The 19964-nt window shown below is 35.8% G+C and overlaps 1 protein-coding gene across 1 annotated transcript in view; it reads right to left on the bottom strand.

The window, feature by feature from the left end:
* The window catches only part of LOC142342469 (MAU2 chromatid cohesion factor homolog), a 53251-nt gene that overhangs the window by 26627 nt on the left and 6660 nt on the right, over window positions 1–19964 (bottom strand). Inside the window, exons 3-7 of the mRNA XM_075393807.1 lie at window positions 15571–15639; window positions 14461–14556; window positions 11046–11201; window positions 6484–6633; window positions 272–344 (exon numbers count right to left, since the gene is read on the bottom strand). Coding sequence (XP_075249922.1) covers window positions 272–344; window positions 6484–6633; window positions 11046–11201; window positions 14461–14556; window positions 15571–15639 — 544 coding nt within the window. The remainder of the gene's footprint in view (window positions 1–271; window positions 345–6483; window positions 6634–11045; window positions 11202–14460; window positions 14557–15570; window positions 15640–19964) is intronic.

Genomic DNA, 19964 nt, shown 5'->3' on the forward strand with positions numbered 1-19964 from the left:
CACCTCGAAAAATTTTTTTGCAAAATTGTTCTCATCAATCAAACTTAATTATATCCGAAATTTATCAGAGTTATCAGAAATTATCAACTGATCAAATTCTATTTTTCATAAGGAATGTGGTTTATAGTAACACACAATTTATAACTGGGGGTCATAAACGGATTGATCCGAAACAATATCCAGAGCCAAACCAAGTAATTAAATCAACAAGAAAAGGAATCGCTGGTCTCAAAAATGGAGGAACGAGAAATAGGGGGAGGGGTATACTTGCCATCTAGATTGGACTGTGTGAGCACTTTGATTGCATCTTGGAGCTGCTTCAAAGTCGCACGGCTGCTTTTAATCTAAAAAAACACATCACAACATCATGTGGCAATGTCACACGAGGGCAGTAGCCATGCAATACCGCATGCAGACTATTAACTATCCTAGATACTATCCTCAGTCACTGCAATAGTGTATCCATACCATTAAAAGAGACAACGAGATCAGATTTATAATTAAATTAAGAGACAAGAGAGAAATAAGGAGTGAAGGAGGGGTATAGAGTCTGGAGGGTTAAGAAGGGATCCATTTCTAGTTTGTAATTGACTATTTAAATTAGGAACATGATATGTACAATTTACTCTTTCCTTGCCTACTTCCCTTACAGTGCAATACAATTTTCTTTCCCATCATCATCACCCCCTCCCCCTCCATACACCCAACTCCCTCCCCCCCCCCCCCCCCCCAACTCAACTAACCACCCTCATAACCTGATCGCCAACCATCCCCAAATAGGATCCGTACGAAACCAACAACAGGTTATGATAATAAATAATAAAAGTATTAGACTAGAACCATAAACACAAATTCAAAACATGTCAATTATAAACCCAGTTTCCTATTCCTCAAATTCAAATTTCCCCCTTTAAGTAGTGATCGCTTGGTTTAACTTCAAGTACTATTTGGAGCATCGTTCAGTTATCCAGTATACAAAAGACCCAACCCCCCACCCCGCATTCTCACTCGGCGTGATTAGCGTGACTAATTGATTTCTTGGACCGGGAGGAGGAATTGTTCTAGCAGAGGTAATGTGGCTTTCTAAAGGAAGGAAATTAAAAGAGAAGGCGGCAGTCTCAATTTGTTCAAGCGAGTAGCCACGACTGTCAGTAAGATTGGTAAAAGAGGCGAATTGAGGGGAGAAGGAAACAAGGCGCTTCCTTCCCTTTCTTAATCGCTAATCAAGTGAAATAATCACCACACACACACACTAACACACACACACACACACACACACACACACACACACACACACACACACACACACACCATCCGTACAGAAGCACAAATATATCAACATACACCCACCATACATAATGAATGGCTTTTTATTGGGGGCGGGCGGGGGGTTCTAGATCTACGGCAAATTCATTAGCTCTTTGGAGCAAAGAATCTCTCAAATTCTTCTTAAATTAATTTGTTATATATTGTAAGCTTTAATTGTCGGATCTATCGTGCTAAAAACTGATGGATAACGAGCTATATTTATCCCTACAGTTACTACTGCAGATGCCAAATAAACATCATAAATAAAAAGGCTTGATGCTACAAAGGCATGTAAAACTATGAACAAATTCCGATCAACCACTCGGGAAGTATAAAAACATAGCCGGCAGATTGCCGGAAAATAGCCGCTATAGACGCTTGTGGCCTACCATGAATTGAACCAACTAAAGAAATAAGATTGACAGATCAACCACCAGATTTTTAATAGACCACTAGACTTTTTGGGTTAGATTCGAACTGTCATTTTTATGAGACACATTTGCTCTACAAGGAAAAAGCCCCAATGGATTTTTTCAAAATTAAAATTCGATATTAAAACTCAAGACTCTATAATAATAAACATACCCGGCAGATTGCCGGAAAATAGCCGCCGTTGATTCCAATAAGCATGATTGGGATTGAAATAACAGAAGATATTGAAAAAAAAAAATTTTTGTACAAAAACATTTTTTAAGTCCGATTTGTTTTGATGGCATTTCGTAGTTGAATATACTTCTGTTTCGTAGAGAGAGGCTACAGGGGCTACTATCAATAACAATAAGCATTAGAGAGAGTTAACTAATACTTATAGGAACGACGTTCAAATAGCGGGCATCTAAAATTGGGCTTTATGGGTTTATCCCGTTTCTATTTCTGACTTCAATTTTTTAAACTGACTCTGTTCATTTTGAATTGCTTTGCTGAGCAACTGATGTTCAAAATCACTTTTAGCAGAATGAGAGAAGAGAGAAACTAGCCTAGAGAAGTCAGAAAGATTTCACGAAAAATGTTGAAAAGGCGGCAAACTGAGGTAAAGCGAAACATTTTTTTATTCGACGAAGTAAAAAAAAAATAGGAGCGCTATAATAGCCGGCTGAGAAGATGAGGGCGGCTATTAATAAAAATAATATGAATTTACAACAAAAAGTTGAGGGGATTCAATATCCCTCTGACAGAAGTCAGGTAATACATATGGAGCATCTACATGAATAGCGCCAAGAGCAGCGACAGGAGCTTTGGTTTGAGGCCCAAGGGCTGGGTAACATCAACTGCTGGTAAATGTTTTATGAGACGGCAAGTTCTCACAAAGAATTCTTGGTATTGAAGCTCAGTACTAGGGTATTTAATGTGTGGGATAATTCTGCAGTCGCGAGAACTCGCTATTCCAAGTTTGAAAGTGAATTGTGGGTCAATGTCATAGCAGCCGTTGCACATCTTTACCAGCGTGAGGACGTCAAGTACTTGAATGTACATTGAAATTGGCAGGAGATTAAGTAATAATAATCGTTCCCTATAATCGGATTTCCAAGGCAAAAAACCCATTTGGTAACTCGGCGCAGTAGCTGTTCAATCTTCCTCATGTCTCCTCGGGGCATATAAGTTTGGCACTACTTAGATGCACAATAAGTGAGTTCATAAGTCATTTTTTGAGCGAGGTACGTAATTGACCGAAAAGCAGAAATGACGTCACGCACACAAATTTTTATCGCAAAGCAGTAGAAGTCACTGAATTCATTGAAAAAGTCAATTCCAAGAAGTCAGGGTAAGACGAAACAAAAATCTATTAGACGATTAAAAAATAGGAGCACAATAAGAGCCGCCTGGAATTGCTGACGCGGCTATTTTTAGCACAATAAATTTGAGTGGCCGATGATCAGATGAATAACAAAACATAACAGGCAGATTGTCGGAAAAAAGCCGCCATTGATTCCCATAACGCCTATTAATATTGAAAGAACAGAAATGGAAATTAATTGATGTACGAAAAAGATCGAATGGCCATCTATTTTAATTTCAATTCACTATTAGACATACTCCTGCCTCTTGTCGAGAGGATACAAGGGCTAGTCTCAAAACCGATAAGCATTATAGATGGTAACTAAGACGGTAACTAAGAACAAAGTTCAAGTAGCGGGCATCTAAAATTTGGCTTTACGCGTTTATCCCGTTCCTATTCTTGATTTCGTTTTAATAACGCCGTTCATTTTAGATAGCTTTGCTGAGCAACTGCTTTTTAAAAACACTGAGTAGGAATGAGTTTAAAATACTGAGTAGAATGAGAGACGAATAAAACTGGTCTAGAGAAGTCAAAAAGATTTCACGAAGTAAAATATAGCTGAAAAGATTCCAAAAACAACTCGAAGATAACAAAAAGACAGTCCATTCAGAAAATCAGTATCTACCTAAACTACTCACGAACAAAAGAGCAACTGTTTGATTATATTACAAGGTCACTAAAAGTCAGAGAAAGAAATCATTTAGGCAAATAAGAGAATTAAAAAGATGGCTAAACAACAGGAAAGTCATAGTAGGCTACAAACGTGCATAAGATTAAAGAAACACGAAAAAACTGAAAATTAAGAAAATATTTAAAATTTCTCAATTTTTGTCGTATTTCTCAACAAAAAAACTTACTTTAAACAACACAACTCTACTCACTTAGTATCTAAAAACTCCGTAAGTAAAGGTCGTCTTTTAAATCCTAGTTAAGGGCAGTAATCAATCAGCGGAAAATGACTAAAATTCGACTACAACTCAGCAAAATAGCTGAAAAACATGACAAATTGTCAAAAATTCAACAATTCCCTGAAAATAACACTTAACTACCACTATTAAACAACCTTAAAAGTAATACAATATCATAGTCAATACATTAAACCAAAAAGACTTGCAAAAAAGTGTTTGAAAAAGCCGCACGTTAACATGGTCGCTTATAGAAAATTTTTTCACACCTCAATTTCTCGCTCTCTCAAAAAAATTCGCACCAACAAAAAAAACACTCTTTTCGCTCCACTCTTTAATTTTGTTCAGCAATCAGAGCAACCAAAAATGTTCACGCGTTTCATTTTCTTGCTTCAAAATTCACTCCAAGTGATTAAAAATAAAACATAGCCTACAGACATCGGGAAACGACTCGGAGCAGAAAATTGACTACCCTATATCAAATAATGAACCTCCAAATTGATTACGCTAATCAATTTGTAACAGTAACAGGCAAATTAACAATGGAAAATAAATTAAGACAAAAACTGATGAAGAATCTGATAAAAAATTTCATCACGAATTGCGGCACCAAAACAACTACTGCCAAAACCTTTCGACACAGTTAGTTTTTAGACAATAAACGACTGGCAACTGACTGAAAAGGTGACAAAATCAATGAAGAACAATGTAGAGAAAAGTAAAATTTTCGAAATAAATGGAACTAACTTATCCATAAAATGGCAAAATGCTAACTCCCACCAAGTATTTGGCAAATAATTTTTTTACTGCTTCAGTTCAGACACTGAGTCACCCAACACAGGCAAAAATTGATCAATAAATGCAAGAACGAAAAAAGAACCCACAGAAAAAGAATTTGTTTTTTCTTTAGAACAAAAGCGCCCTCTCTGACCTTCAATAGCACCTTTTTAACTCCAAACGAAAGATAGAAATAGAAAAACTATGGCCAGAAGTTAAAAATGAGCAAAAATATACAAACATAGGCCAAAAAAAGCTTACATTTACTGAATTATCTTTAAAAAAACAGTCTCAATAACAATTATATTGAAAGCCAATCAGAACCACAAGAGAATTTTATTTGAACCACAGAACTCCCCAAAAGCTATATAAACTTGAAGCAGAACACAAAAACTGCCGAAAAATCATTCAACGTGGCAAAATTGTAAACGTATCCGGCATATTGCGGGAAAATAGCCGCCGTTGATTTCCTTAACCAAGATTGGGATTATAAGAGGAAAAAAAAAAGATTTTTGTACTCAAACAATTTTAAAGTGCGCATTATTTTGATGTCAATTTGGAGCTGAACATGCTCCTGTTTCGAACTGAGACAACACAGTGGTTAGTATCAATACCAATAAGCATTAGAGATGGTAACTAAGAACAAAGTTCGAGTAACGAGCATCTAAATTTGCGCTTAATGGGTTGTGAACCGTGAATTTATATCTCCAAAACTGTTTCAGTAAAACTCATTCTTAGAGTGTAGAAGGCCGAAAGGCTTTAAGAGGACCTAATGCCCTCCGGGCGTTACCTGTTTAACCCCTTAGTGAGGACGAAAAGCCAAAAGGGTCAGACAATGAATCGGTCAAGCGCATCATTTTCAGGTCAAAATTTTCCTCTTGACTCAAAATTACGCGTTTAACAAATAAAGTTTGACCTCTTTACATTGCCCTCAAAACATTTGCTAACTAGCAACTAACTATATAGAACAGATTATGAATATCGCCGGAAAATAGCCGCCACTGATTATGATTGAACATAGCCGCCACGATTGGGATTGAAAGAACCGAAAAAAAAACAGAAAGAAGAGATCGATTGTTGTACAAAAACATTTTTGAAGACCTTTTTACACATACTTGCTGTTTCATAATGAGAGGATACAGAGACTGGTTTCAAGGAATTAAGGAATTAGAGATGGTAACTATGACTCATAAAGTTAAAGTAGCAAAACCAATCGCATGTTCGCCTTACCCACCTCCTGTTTCGTCGTGACCAAAATCATCACTTCAGTTTGACTTCAAAAATTTCAAAAATAAGTGAACAGATCTTAAAAAGACAGCGCCTCAGCACATTTCAAATTCTTTGAATTGTAAAATAGGCCAGCCATAATAGCCGGCTGAGAAAATGAGGGCGGCTACCAATAAGTCTACCCTTGTCCATAACATATGCACAATAGTCTCCCCCAACGGGCTTGAAACAGAAGAGGGTGTTCAAATGTCTACAGTTTCCTTTAGCTTCATTTCGTCTGGTTTCATCATCGCCATGAAGAAAAATTCTTTTGTCTTTCAACTTTGGGATCTTTTCCGTGCACTAATTTTAAGTACAGGGGGAAGGTGGGGCGCAAACGAAAAAGACCCCAACTTTTTGCCATCGTTTTGAAATATTTACATTGGTTGAAATATAAATGGACAAGTGACGTAGACAATCGTAATGGTAATATCTCTAATGTATACTGACCTTTCCCAAAGCGATTTTTGTGAGCACGTGCAGAGAGAGGTAGTGTACTTTGATGTGTTGTGCGTGAAACTCATTCTTAGTCTTCTCTGCAAACTCCTGCACCATATCTCCAGATTCGTCACTCACTTCTTCTGCTCTGTCCACCGAGCCCTAATCACAAAAAAAAACATCAACCGACTAATGTCGGACAAAGTGCTCTCGAACGACTAGTGGGAGCTCTAATCAATTGCAGCCTGCTTCAATCGGGGGGGGGGGGGTCTAAATGGGACTAAGAAGTTCAATAGTGGGCTTCAAATAACCACATTAGAGGTTAACATATACCACTATTAAGATTTAAAGTGAAAAATGGCTTCAGTTTCTGCGCACTTTTCATTTGACTTTACTTTTAGTATTAAACTGCCGCCAATTGAGTTCAGCTGCTTGAAATTGTGATTGAGAGAGAATTTTAGATCAGACGAAACGCAAAAAGTCAAGGGCGGAAAAGTCACTCGAAAAGACAAAATTGTCAAGCGAAAATTTTGCTTAAAAAAGACACACACGTTTACAATAATTGCTATGAACTTCGTTCAAGAGCAATTAAAAAAACATCAACCGACTAATGTCGGACAAATTGCTCTCGGTTGGTTGAATCGACGGTCAAAAGACATATGCGAAAGACAGAATTAAGAAGTCACCGAACCATGTAAATTTTTTTAACGGCCGTAAAAAAGAGAAAAACAAATCCGATTTCCGCAATTCATTTAGATTTTGATTGGAACAGTTTTTTGCGGCGAAACGGTTGTTAAATTGCGGAAAAGTCGCCAGCATGATGAAATATGCTTATAGTGTCGAAATGCTGGACGACTATACCCAAATTTAGCCATCAGTACAATTATTGAGCAAGTTTGGGACTGCATCAGCCATTCTTTGGTTTTGGAAACTTTACTTTTGAGTTTAAGAGGATGCCAATAATTTCGTCATTCTACTCTAGCGAAATTTCTGCTTCCAAGTGCCGATCTTCTCAACCCCCCCCCCTCCCCCCCCCAACTGAGTTTGCGTTTTCCAAAAAGACAACGCTACACCCCATACAGCACGAATAAAAAATGTTCTGGGATAAAATATTATCATCTCGATCCAAATCCGCCCGGACCTTAACCCATTCGAAAATGTTTGCGCCAGAATCAAGAATCAATTCGTATGTAACCCCCAAGAACACCTCATGAGGCCTCTTTAAAATACACAATATTGAACTGACCCTATTTGAAAGAAACGCCCAAGACTTGTCTTTGAGCATGCCCAATAGGCTTCGAAAAACAAGTCTTGAAAAAACAAGACTTGATTACCCATTTTAGTGACCTTAATTTTTGTAAAATTTACCGCTCTATATTTGTATCTTTTACTTAATTTGGCCTTTAACCTTTTGTATTGACCTCTTCGAACATTCGCTTATTTCAACTTTATGAGAAAGGATATAGAACCACGAACGGATTCGAGATATTAGACATGAATGATTTAATCATAGACTGCAGGTATTGAAAAACTGCAAAAAGACGTGCATCGTAGAAACAGACGCGCCGTAAAATATAGATGACTACAAATTCAGATGGTTGCTGAAGCAAAAAAAAATCATTTTCGAAAAAAAATCACTCAAGAAATTTCTTACACGTGTATCCATTCGTGACCTCGAAAAGGATAAGAATGACCTCAGAAGACCTGAAAAATTGTGTTAACTCAATTAAAAAGAGAAGGACGTCATATACGATCTAAAACGTTTTCATCCACTACAACTACATATTTACCTAAAAAGTTTGATTTTACAGCACAAACGAATGAATATGTAAAACCAAAAATTCAATCCAACACAAAAAATACTAAAACAAACCCTGGAAAGCACATGTGACCTTCTAGTACTCTGCAGATGCTCAAAATTATAACTTATGAGGCATTGGGGGATTAAGTCAGTGGGTGGGGGTAAGTAGGGGGAATCGACCTGGTGTCGTCAATTGAACTTCAAAGTCCTAGTTTGAGTTAAGAAGCGTTAAAGTCATTTTTCAGAGTGAGATAAGTCGAAGTGTCTTTGTTTGCATTTAGGTAAATTACCTGAACAAACTCAACTTGGTAAGACCACAAAGATCAATAATTACATTCAGTTTATAAGCAAAAAACGAGAAACGCAATGTGACAACGCTCAGCTGACAACGTTGCACCAACAAAAAGATTCCTGCCAGAATCAATTTTATACACGCACGCTCAGTAGTACATTTTAATTCATGGAACTAAAAAACCTCGCCAGGTTGACTTTCATGCAACTGCGTGTGGTAACTAGTATTTCAGATCGCAAGAAATACCTCAGTACTTATTTTACGCAGTTAGCGACACTTTCACGCAGTTAGCGAGATCTTTTTAATCTTTCTTAACCTTTCTTGATTACGCATGTCGTTAATCAAGAAAAGACACCCAACTGAATTTATGGTTTCAGTGTTTGCGCAATAAAAAAGCAATAAAGAATCCTATCAGAAATTGCATACTAACATTCCGATCATTAGGTTGTATCTAATTAAACTGATAAAGGAAAATTTAGACATTAATTTGAGTACTTTGAGCAAGTATGATCTCTTACCATGTTTTGACAGAGGGCCGAACATACAATTGATATCATAATGCAGGCAGCTAATCAGCGACAAAAAAAAACATTTTATTTAATTCCAAAGAAAAAGCACATACCGGCAGATTGTCGGAAAATAGCCCGAGATAGCCACCATCAACCTCAATAAACATTGATTGGACTTGAAAGAGAAAAATAGATTGTCGTTAAAAAAATTTTTGAAATGCGAGCTATTTTGATTGCACTTCATAGCTAGACATATTACTGTTTCCTTATGAGAAGACACACAGACTGGTATCAACACCAAAAAACATTTTGTAGTTTTGGTAACTAAAACTAATAAAAACAACGTTTCAAATACAACGCATCTAAAACTGGTCATTAGAACTTCAATCTTCAAACTTTTGATTTTGTTGTTCGATACTGACTCTGTTTGTTTTGGACTGCTTTGCCGAACCAATGGCATTTAAAGCGTTTTGAGTAGAAAGTTCGAAGAAAGAAACTAGTCGAGAGAAGTCAAAGATTTCAAGCAAAAAGCTGAACAATCTGTGAACTGAGATAAAAAAAACTAAGCAAAAGACTCCAGAACAATTCAAGTTAAATATTCACTTAGGCCTCAGCCAAACACTAATAAAACAAAGAGAAGCTCTACTCAATAATAAAATAGATATTACGTTGAAATATTAACAGTAAACGATAACAGGAACGCAAAATCTGCGGATAACTGATAAAACATCTGTTGACATTTCGTCAGAAGTTGCAAACCAGAAACAACCTTTTTCTGCTCGATCAGCCACCCCGCCCAATACCAGTCACACACAATATCCTACTATTAAAAAAGCAAACAACGGAAACCTTAAAATACAAACTTTCAACAATTATTTCAATAAAAATGATCTGTATATCCTTGAAGTTTCACCTCATAGTAACAAGAAGAACTGATGAATAGCTCTCAAATAAATAGTAAATAAAAAACTATTGCGAAAGGCTCAAAATCAGAAGAAAAGGGCATAACAATTTTTAAAAAATGGGCCACAATTTGATCGAAATTCCTCTCAATTTATTCAACAAAAACAACTCAAAATCAATATTAATCAAAACAAAAGATCACCACAACCACGGCAGCAAATAAGTCTAACCACTAAAAGTCCCTAAAAGCTCAGCAAAAAAAAGATTAAAAAAATGATAAAATCATCCAACAGTGCAAAATGGCTTAAATAGCTCAAAAATGCATCCCGAAGTCTAAAATTTGCTTCACACGATCAAAAAGGCATACCAACATACAAGCTAAAATAATGGAGACGACCACCTTTGACCAACAACTATAGTTACTTTTAAAAAAAAACTCCACCGCACGTGATCAACAAATATCACGTGATCAACAAATATAGATTTCAAACGTGAAAAAGCCGCACGTGATCAACAAATATCAATTGCCTAGCGGCAAATATTTATCGCTCTTAGAATGCCGCCTGCTCCGTAAATGTAGCTATATGATCTACTTGCCGATAGGTAAATGCATTCCGTAACAGTTCATTAGGCAGCCATGCGAGAAGACAAAAACTGATGTAACAAATTTTTGCCACAAAATAAAATCATATTGCCAACAGGGGGGGGGGGGGGGGGGTAGTGATTAACTTCAACAGTTTTGGTCAATCGCATACTTAGAAGACTTGTAAGCCTTAAGGCTCTAAGAAAGCCGCTCAGCAACTTACTGCACTCAGGGCTTTACCTGTTTAGTTTATTCCGCTTTTGAGGACGAACAGTTAAATGGTCAGAAGAAAACAAATCGGAGGAAAAGTTGGTAGAACAAAAAAGACCACCCGGACTAATATAATTTCTACAAACTTTGTTTGTCTGAGATCAATTAACCACAGGGGGGGGGGGCTCTTCAAAAAGCATTCTCGTCTTCCGTTAACATTGCTCACAAACCAATATGCATAATATATACTGGATACCTATTAGTGGGTTTTGGTACCTGTTTGAGTAGGAGGAATAGACGGTGGAGTCTCATGAGTAGTAGCATGTACTGACTGCGAATAGTAGTTGCATACTTCTCAGCAGTGGCCAACACCTCAATGCAACTGTCTAGACTGTATTTGGAACTGCTCTCTGCCAACTCACACGACAGGCTCTGACAAATAAACGCAACAGTAAGGTAAATTAGTACTAGTATAAGACTTAAATTTGAACATACAATTTAAATTTAGATAGCAACTGACTGTATTAGCTATCAAAGTTCCCTATATTTCTCTGGTATGATGAAATAGAACACACTTCGGTGCACTTTTATGCAGATTTCGGTATTCAAACTTTTTCGTTACACAAAATGGACAAGGAGTTCAGCTCCTGACACTTCTTGAATGACAGCAAAATTTAGATCGCGAAAACCGAAAAAGTAAAGGGCGTAAAAGTCACTCAAAAAGTCAAAACGGTCAGGCAAAATTTTTGCAGAAAAAAAATACTTGGCAGATTGCCAGACAATAGACGCCGTTAATACCCATAACCAAGATTGGGATTGAAAGAAGAGAAAAAATGATTTTTGTACACAAACAATTTAAACGTGCACAAATTTTGAAGTCACTTTGGAGCTGAACCTACTCCTGTTTCCTAGTGCGACGACACAGGGTCTATTATCAATAACAATAAGCATAAGAGATTGTAACTAAGACCTATAAGAACAAAGTTAGAGTAATGGGTACCTTAAACGGGGCTTTATGGGTTTATCCCGTTTCTATTTGTGATTTCGTATTTTGATACTGGCTCTTTTCAATTTGAACTGCTTTGCTTTGCTGAGCAACGGCTGTCTGGAAACACTTTTAGCAGAATGAGAGAAGAGTGAAACTAGCCTAGAGAAGTCAAAACGATTTCACGCCAATTGTTGAACAAGCTGTGAACTAAGGTAAAGCGAAAAAGAACTTAGTACAACAAAGTAAAAAACAACATAGAAAAACAACTCGAAGCCATATCCTCGTACAAAACTGGCTGTCCAAATAGCTAATATCTCCTTGCAGGACTAATCAATGCAGCGAAAACAACAATCTTAAGTCAAACAACAAAAGAAAACTTCACCAAAATTACGTGAAAATGAAGAAAACTCAACTTACTTTGTATATGGTACAAGTACTCATACAAAAAAAATGTGGTTTAAGTACTTAATGAGCTCACATACATCTCTATTTTCGAAGAAGTCGAAAAAATGAGAAAATGAAAAAAATTGAAAAATATCTAATTTTTTTGTCAAATTTCATGGAAAGAGACAACTTTAAAGCAAAAGAAAGTTCCATCCTTTATGGTAAACTGAGCAAACAGGCATGAGGCTTGAATTCAATTACCAAAAAATTCAATAAAACAATAAAACGGGCCAAAAATCGCAAAAAGACCAAGAGTCAGCAAAATAGTTCAAAAGCCTTCAAATTAATCAACAAAAAGACAAGATATAGGTTATAATTCAAAAGCAAAAATTGTTTGAAATCAAAATAAGACCTCAATAATATTCATAGAAATTATTATCATTCAAAATGCTTCAACGGCATTTCAAACAAATTCTCAGTGCCGCACTGTCAAATGAAATCAATTGCAAGCAAAAGTCTAAAAAGTAGAAATCATTTTTTTCACAACTGATGAAAGAAAGGCTGATTAGAGCTATAGGTCTGATTACAACTATAGGTCTCTGCTAAAAGGCGGAGAATATGGACAGCAACAAAAACAAAACAAAGAAATTCTTGATTTTTCATTTAAATCAAAAATTAAAATGAAGTAGAAAAACAATAATATTTCCATATTTAGCATATAATTACATAGCTGTCCTCTTGTAGAGATTAAAATGTAGAAAAAAGTTCAAAGCTTGGGAACAACAATCCATTTTGCACTGAAATTGTCAAAAAATTTTCAAAATTGAATTTTTTTTGCAGAAATTCAAATACTGAACTCCAAAATCACTCATTTGCTAGTGAAAGAGAATAAGGATCCCCGAGTTCAAATGAAAAAAAGAATTTTTTCTAGTAACTCAATCTAAACAAAAAACAAAAATCTGAAAAAAAAGTCCGACAAAAAACTAAAAAAATCTGGCAAGCATGTGTACAATTCTATAAAGCAAAAATACCTCACGTTATAAACAGGCATTTAATGCATGAAGGTAAATTGCAATATGCACCATTTGAAAAATTTGGAAATCCATTTTAGGCTCCAAAAAGAAATTATTAAAAAAAGACAAAAATGAATAAAAAATTTAGGAAATACGTGCTCATTTAGAATTTAAAACGCATTATTCGACTCCCAAAAACACTGTGGTATCAATTTCAGAGGTTCGCATATTAATTATTCCATTAAAAAATACTTCTACAAAAAATTAAATTTTAAGCGAAAAAACTGGGCCAATTGGACGAAAAACCGGTTAAAACGGTTGTTAGAGTATACACTCTAGTAAGTATGTTGTGATCATAAGATGGAGCTTGAAATGATAGCTCAATTTCAGAGAGCATAGTAAGACTCTCGCAATGTGGACAAGTTGGCTCAGTAGACAGCACAGGATTGCAATCAAATAAGAGATTATGGGGTCGCAACCCACATAGGTTCCAAACTTTGCTCTCACTATAATGGTGTTGACATAGAATCAACATAACGAGCAAAGAGTTGCTCTAATAGGTTATGGGCCCAGTTTAACGCTCTAGCCAGAAGTTGACAGTGAGGAGTTACGATGCACAACTTAAGGGGGTGTGTTAGAGTATACACTCTAGTAGGTAAGTTGTGATCATAAGATGGAGCTTGAAATGATAGCTCAATTTAAGAGAGCATAGTAAGACTCTCGCATTGTGGACCAGTTGGCTCAGTAGAGAGCACAGGAGTGCAATCAATTAAGAGATTGTGGGGTCGAAACCCACATAGGGCCAAAACTTTACTCTCACTATAATGGTGTTGGCATAGAATCAACATAACGAGCAAAGAGTTGTTGCTCTAATAAAGGTTATCTACATGAGACATTCTGTCAAAAAACACTTTTCAGAGTCAAAAAGTCATTCACTGAAAAACTTCCATCGCTCAGAAAAAATTAGTTCAGACGGCAATTTTGGTCTCTTTCGCTTTTAGGTCAAAACACCATCTGAACGAATAGTACTTCCGATAAAAAAAAACCTTAAGAAAACCAATACTCCTGTTCAAATCGTAAAAAAAAATTAGGAGCGCTATAATAGCCGGCTGAGAAGCTGAGCATCTCAAAAATGTTTAACAGTGAACTTTTTTAATCAATTTTGTTAAAAACTTGATCACATTAAGATTCTAAAACATTAGGAGAGGAGCAAACAGAAAATGAGATTTAATCTTGAGATCTCCCACCAAGTACTATTTTCCTGATAATAATTTGAAATATGTTTTCGAAACTTGTGTTAACTCACAGCAATCCTCAACACCAATCTGAAGAACCACCTGGGGTTAGTCTGGGATAGATTCATACAGTTCACCATCAGCTCCACTGCAGTCGAGAGATTGCCCTACGACAACAACAAAAACAAACATTCATAATTTGTCACATGTCAGTTATGGTGAAATTTTCCTTTTCCATTTCGCGTTTTTGGAATTATGTTTGTCTGTCTCCACTTTCATTTTTCATTTACATAATATGTTGCCTAAGCCAGGGGTCAGAAAATCAGAAAATGCAGATAGCCAAAAAACCAGGCAACATTTTAACATTCAAAACACCGAAATTAGAAGGAAATCATGAAAATTGATTGAAACACCGCCAGCACATCACAAACAACTTCACAACTGTCCAACCTGTCTGATATCTTTAAGTTATCTTTTCGATTTTGACTTTTTGGCATGCTTTTTTTGTCCTCATTTTCGAATTCTTTCATTCGAATTCCTGGATCTATTTTGTCCCCCCCCCCCCAGTGTTTTTTACGCCCCCCCCCCCGTTACAGTTTATATGTTGTTATATAGCACGTTACTATGTAAAAAAATAGCACGTGCGCCTGGCGTGCGTAAAAAATATAAGCCCACTAAGCTTGGGGGGGCAAAACAGAATAGATCCGAATTCCTTTATGTAGACGTGCTACATTGTATATTTGGAGATATTTGAAGATATGATCGTATTCTTATTTGGTTGGGCTTCATATTCGCAATTCATATTCTCATATTCTAAAAGAATCAAAATTTTGTTCTATCATTACGTGTTAATAGCATGTGCACTTGTGGGCTGCAAGCGATGTTCAGAAACTAAGCTAGAGGTCATAAAAACAGCTATATGGCAAAACTAAAACAATCTGGATTTTTTGTTTAAAAAAAGCGATATAAAAAGAATTGCATCTTTTCCGTATGTGGCCCCCAAGTACGCTATGCACCCTCAGTTACAGAGCGCGTGTCATTACATAGTAAATCGTTATTTAAAAAAATGCACGTTCGTCTGGGGGGTCAAATAATATGCACCCACTGAGCTGGGTAGGGTGGGGGAGGGGCTCAAATGGAAAAGATCCAAACAAATTACGAAAACTAATTGAAGAGTGTACCTTTTGGGTGTGAATGAGTTGCGACTTCCAGGTTGCCAATAGACAATTCTCCACCACGCTGGGATCCACCTATAACAAGAACATCTGCTTTTACCTCTCGAGTCGCAAAATAGCATCGACAGGGAAGGGGGTCAAAACAAGGCTTACCATATGACATTATAAATTTGACCACCACATGGAAAAACTGAAACGGAAAATAAGCACTGGACTCAATCCCTGCTCAATATTGTATCAAAACAGTTTTACTTTAGACGCACTTTAGATGCATTTTATTTCTAGACGCACACAAATAAAATGGAAAAAAAAAACACACGAGCCACGCTAGTTTTTCAAAAAATTTCACACACAAAAATTGCCGAAAATAATCCTGCGTTCTGCAGAGTCCAATATACTGGTCTGATTTCCTCTGTAATTGTTTCCAGCCAATAATTTTACATAAGGGTTCCTGGAATCATACAACCCAAACGTTCGGAACCACGTCCTCCCTCAGGGTCGCATTTCTGTAGTCAATTTCCAAAACTCGAGGGTTCCTTTCCTCATAAATTGACATAAATTAATCAATTTCAAAACTTTGCAAATTTCAAAACTTTCAAGTTTGCAAGAAGCCAAAAACTACATGCTAGAAAACTACCAAAAAGATTATCAGTTTCTCAGTAATCTTTTTAAAAATATATATTTTGTCTCAAATTTAAATGCAGGTTTGTTGCAAAATTTGTTTTCCAGGAGCTAATAAGGATATAAATTAGGCTGCCATTGCGTTTCAGTTTAAATTATTTCGGACAACGATGATTTGATTCTTAAAGTTACCAAAATAACCCATTACCAATTAAAGTTATTTATCCCAGTTTTTAAAAGTTGAGTTCTAAACAAAAAACATTTAATCCTGCAAATTCTTTAAATTCTATTTCATTTGTAATTAAAACAATGACGAGCGATCCCGACAAAATAGGATTTTCTGTACATCTTAGTTGAAATTTTGAGGTTATGGTTTGAAAAATTTTGCAACGAGTAGCTCTACTCTCGAAGCTGTGAATGAGCATTCCCGACAATTACATTCAAGCCACTTTATCAGGCTGTTTAATTCATGCAGTGATTCATTACTTAAAACTGACGTAAGGATCACGTACTACAACGTACGTGACTCTCGGTTTAAGAATGACCAATAATTTTCCTCGATAAATTTGCCCAACCAAATAAAGGCAAAAGATAAATTTGTCAGCCAAAGAGAGGACAAATTTTGTCACATCCTTTTCTTCTTTAATGGTGCTGGCCAGCAAGAACGTAGCAGGAAAAGTCTTATCAAAGGCAAACAATTTTGGAAAAAAAATCCAATTAAAAAATACAATTAAGGAAAAAAATCTAATAAAAAACAAAAATTATACAAAAACAATTGGAATTGTATAAAAGATGAAACCCAACACTTCTCAGAAATAGAAGGCTTTAGGTCCCATAATAGGAAAGAATTTCTAAATGAAGCAGTGCCGAATTCAATAAGACCGTTAGTTTTCATTTCAGTAATTTAATTTAATTTATCAGTAATTTAATTTGAATATACCTCAAGAGAGCCATTGAGACCTAGCATTAATGAGACCAAAAGGTAAAATATAATAACGAAAGAACTATACGCTGAAAGCAAAAACAACAAAAAGAAACATAAACCGACTAATGTCGGAAGAATCGCTATTGAACGACAGGCGTGGCAAATTAATTCAGGAGCTGTAGCCTAGATAAATTTCTTATCAGGGGTGCAAAGATAGTTTACCAGGCCGGGATTCGATCCATTGACCTCTCTCTCCCTTACCAGAAGCGCTGCCCACTCGGCTATCAGGCCCTTCGTCTTGCTATGCTGCAATCTACTTCTTTAGCAACAAATTTACTTCGGAATGAGAGCAATAGAGATCACACAAAAATGCCGAACGAAAGCATGAAAATGTCACTTGTGAAGTCAAGGAATGTTTTAGACGAAAAGCACAAAATAGTCAAGCAAAAAATTTGCAAAAAAGACCAACACGTTTACAATAATAATTGCTATGAACTTCGTTCAAGAGCAATTAAAAAAAGAATCCAAAAATAAATTATTTCATGAAGACCAAAAGCGTCTAAGTCTTGAAAAAACACTAGTTGCCTTTTTGAGTAATGTTAACAACTTCAATTATGCATTACAAGAACACAAGTATTATTTTTAAAAGTATTTGCTCAGAAAATGAAGAGAAAAACAGCGAAGTCAAATTGGCGCAGGTGAAAAAAAAAATGTTCTTAAAAAGCAAAAATCTGCGTAAACACCATTTTCTCACTTCACTTCAAAAGCTGCTTGAAATAGAAGTCAGAATTTTATCAAGCCTTACAACTATTCGCATTTCGCTTCTATTTCTACTCCAGCGTCTTTAAAAAATCAGCACACAAAATTGAATTCTCATTAACAAGAAGAGGTAGAAAAAAGTGAAGACAGCGTGAAAAATTTTCGCCGCAAAACGGCTCCATGTCCTATTTTGGCGTGACTAAAATCATCAATTCAATTTCACTTCAAAAATCATCAAAATACTTGAACAGATCTTAAAAAAATTGCAGGACAAGTACTGGCATACAATTCGAAGAATTTTCGATGAATAAACCGAAAAAAAACGAGACATAGAATTGAAAAAAAAAACAGTATCATTCAAAATCAAATTGCCGCATGTGAGAAAGAAACCACTAGCGAGAAATTGAATTTCAGTTCAAATACCCTTTTCTCTCTACTTTAAAATTAGAGTGAACAAATTTCAGACCGGCGTGACCCAAATTATCACTTCAAAATTTTTTGAAAATGTGTGAACATATCTTTACAACAATACAGCGACCCAATACAATTCCAGTTCTTTGAACTGTAAAAAAAAGAAAGAATAAAAACTTTTCATTTGAAAAGTTGTCTTACTGAGCTTGTGCTTTCTTATTACTGAAAAAAAAGACAGAAGAAAGAAATTAAAGTTTTTTTACCTGAGAACATTTCTAACAAGAAATTTCTACGTTAGAACATTGACAATTTTGATTTCACATTGAATTTTGACTTCACAGTAGAAAACGATTAAGAAACGAAGCTCTATGTAATTCGATGAATTTTTCACGAAAAAAACTTGATTCTTGGAAAAGATGTTTTACCCGCTAACCAAACTCCTCGCAATCGTCCTTTCCAAAATCAACCGAGCAAAAATTAGCTTGAAAAAATATCAGCAGGACCCAAATTATTGCTACTAACTTTGTTTGAGACCGATAAAGAACCCTAAGAAGCAAGAAAAATGAAATGGAATTTGCATGAATAAATGTTTCCTTACAAACTTTTGTTGAGTGCAGAGTTTTGATTTGAAAATTATTGTTTTATGCCAGCGTAAACATTAGGGACAAATTCACTCCCAAAATAGAACCGAAAATACTGACTGCATGCGCTTGAAAATTTCAAGTGCGTTATTTCAAAGAAAAGATCTAAAAAGAAAAAATATCTAAAATAATAAATATAGCCGGCAGATTGCCGGAATAGCTGCGAAAGAATAGACCTGCGTACTATATAATAGAGATAGAAACAGGTACAGATCTAAATTGAAAAAAATCGACGCCGCTCAAAAAACTAGGTAAAAAACATTCAGCGACAAATTAATAAAGCTTGTTAAAATTCATTCCGCACACGCCTCTTATTAGGGACCTTTACTGCACAAATGAGTTCCTTTGACCTTATACAAATTCAAGCTAAACTTAAATTTGAAAGTGCAAAAGTCATTTTATTGAGTGAGGTAAGTCACGTATGATGAAAATCTAATGACGCAAATAACCTAACGAATAACCTAAAAAACGTTTGCTAAAGCGAGTGAGGAATGACGTCACGCGCGCAAATGCCGTTAGTGAGAGGAAGAAGTATCAGAAAATTTGACTTTTTCAGCTTTGCTGTGTGAACAAATGTAAAACGAAAAAAGAGCGTCACACGACGAAACAAAAAACATAGCAGGACAAGTCCTGACGTACAACTCAAAGAATTTTCATTGACTTAACAAACAACTAGACCTAGAACGGACAATGAGTGAATTGGTAAAACCATTTCTAAAAAAAATCAGATTAAAAAAAACAAAAAAAAACAGAAAATCAAATTCAAAATGCTGCTAGGGAGAACAAAAAACCACAGGTGAGATATGTAATTTTGATTCTAACAAAAAACTAGATCCAGAATGAGCTGTGAATGGATTGGGAAAACTATTTAGAAAAAAAATCCGATCCAAAAAATCGAAAAACAGTAAACATCAGAGAGAAATTGCCGCATGTGAACAAAAAACCACTACCGAAAAACCGAATTTTTGTTCAAACACCGTTTTCTCACTCTACTTTAAAATTAGAGCGAAACAAATTCACGCCGCAAAACCACTCGCTTTTTC

Source organism: Convolutriloba macropyga, chromosome 7 (assembly GCF_964194025.1).
Source record: "Convolutriloba macropyga chromosome 7, txConMacr16.3, whole genome shotgun sequence".
Lineage (NCBI taxonomy): Eukaryota > Metazoa > Xenacoelomorpha > Acoela > Convolutidae > Convolutriloba > Convolutriloba macropyga.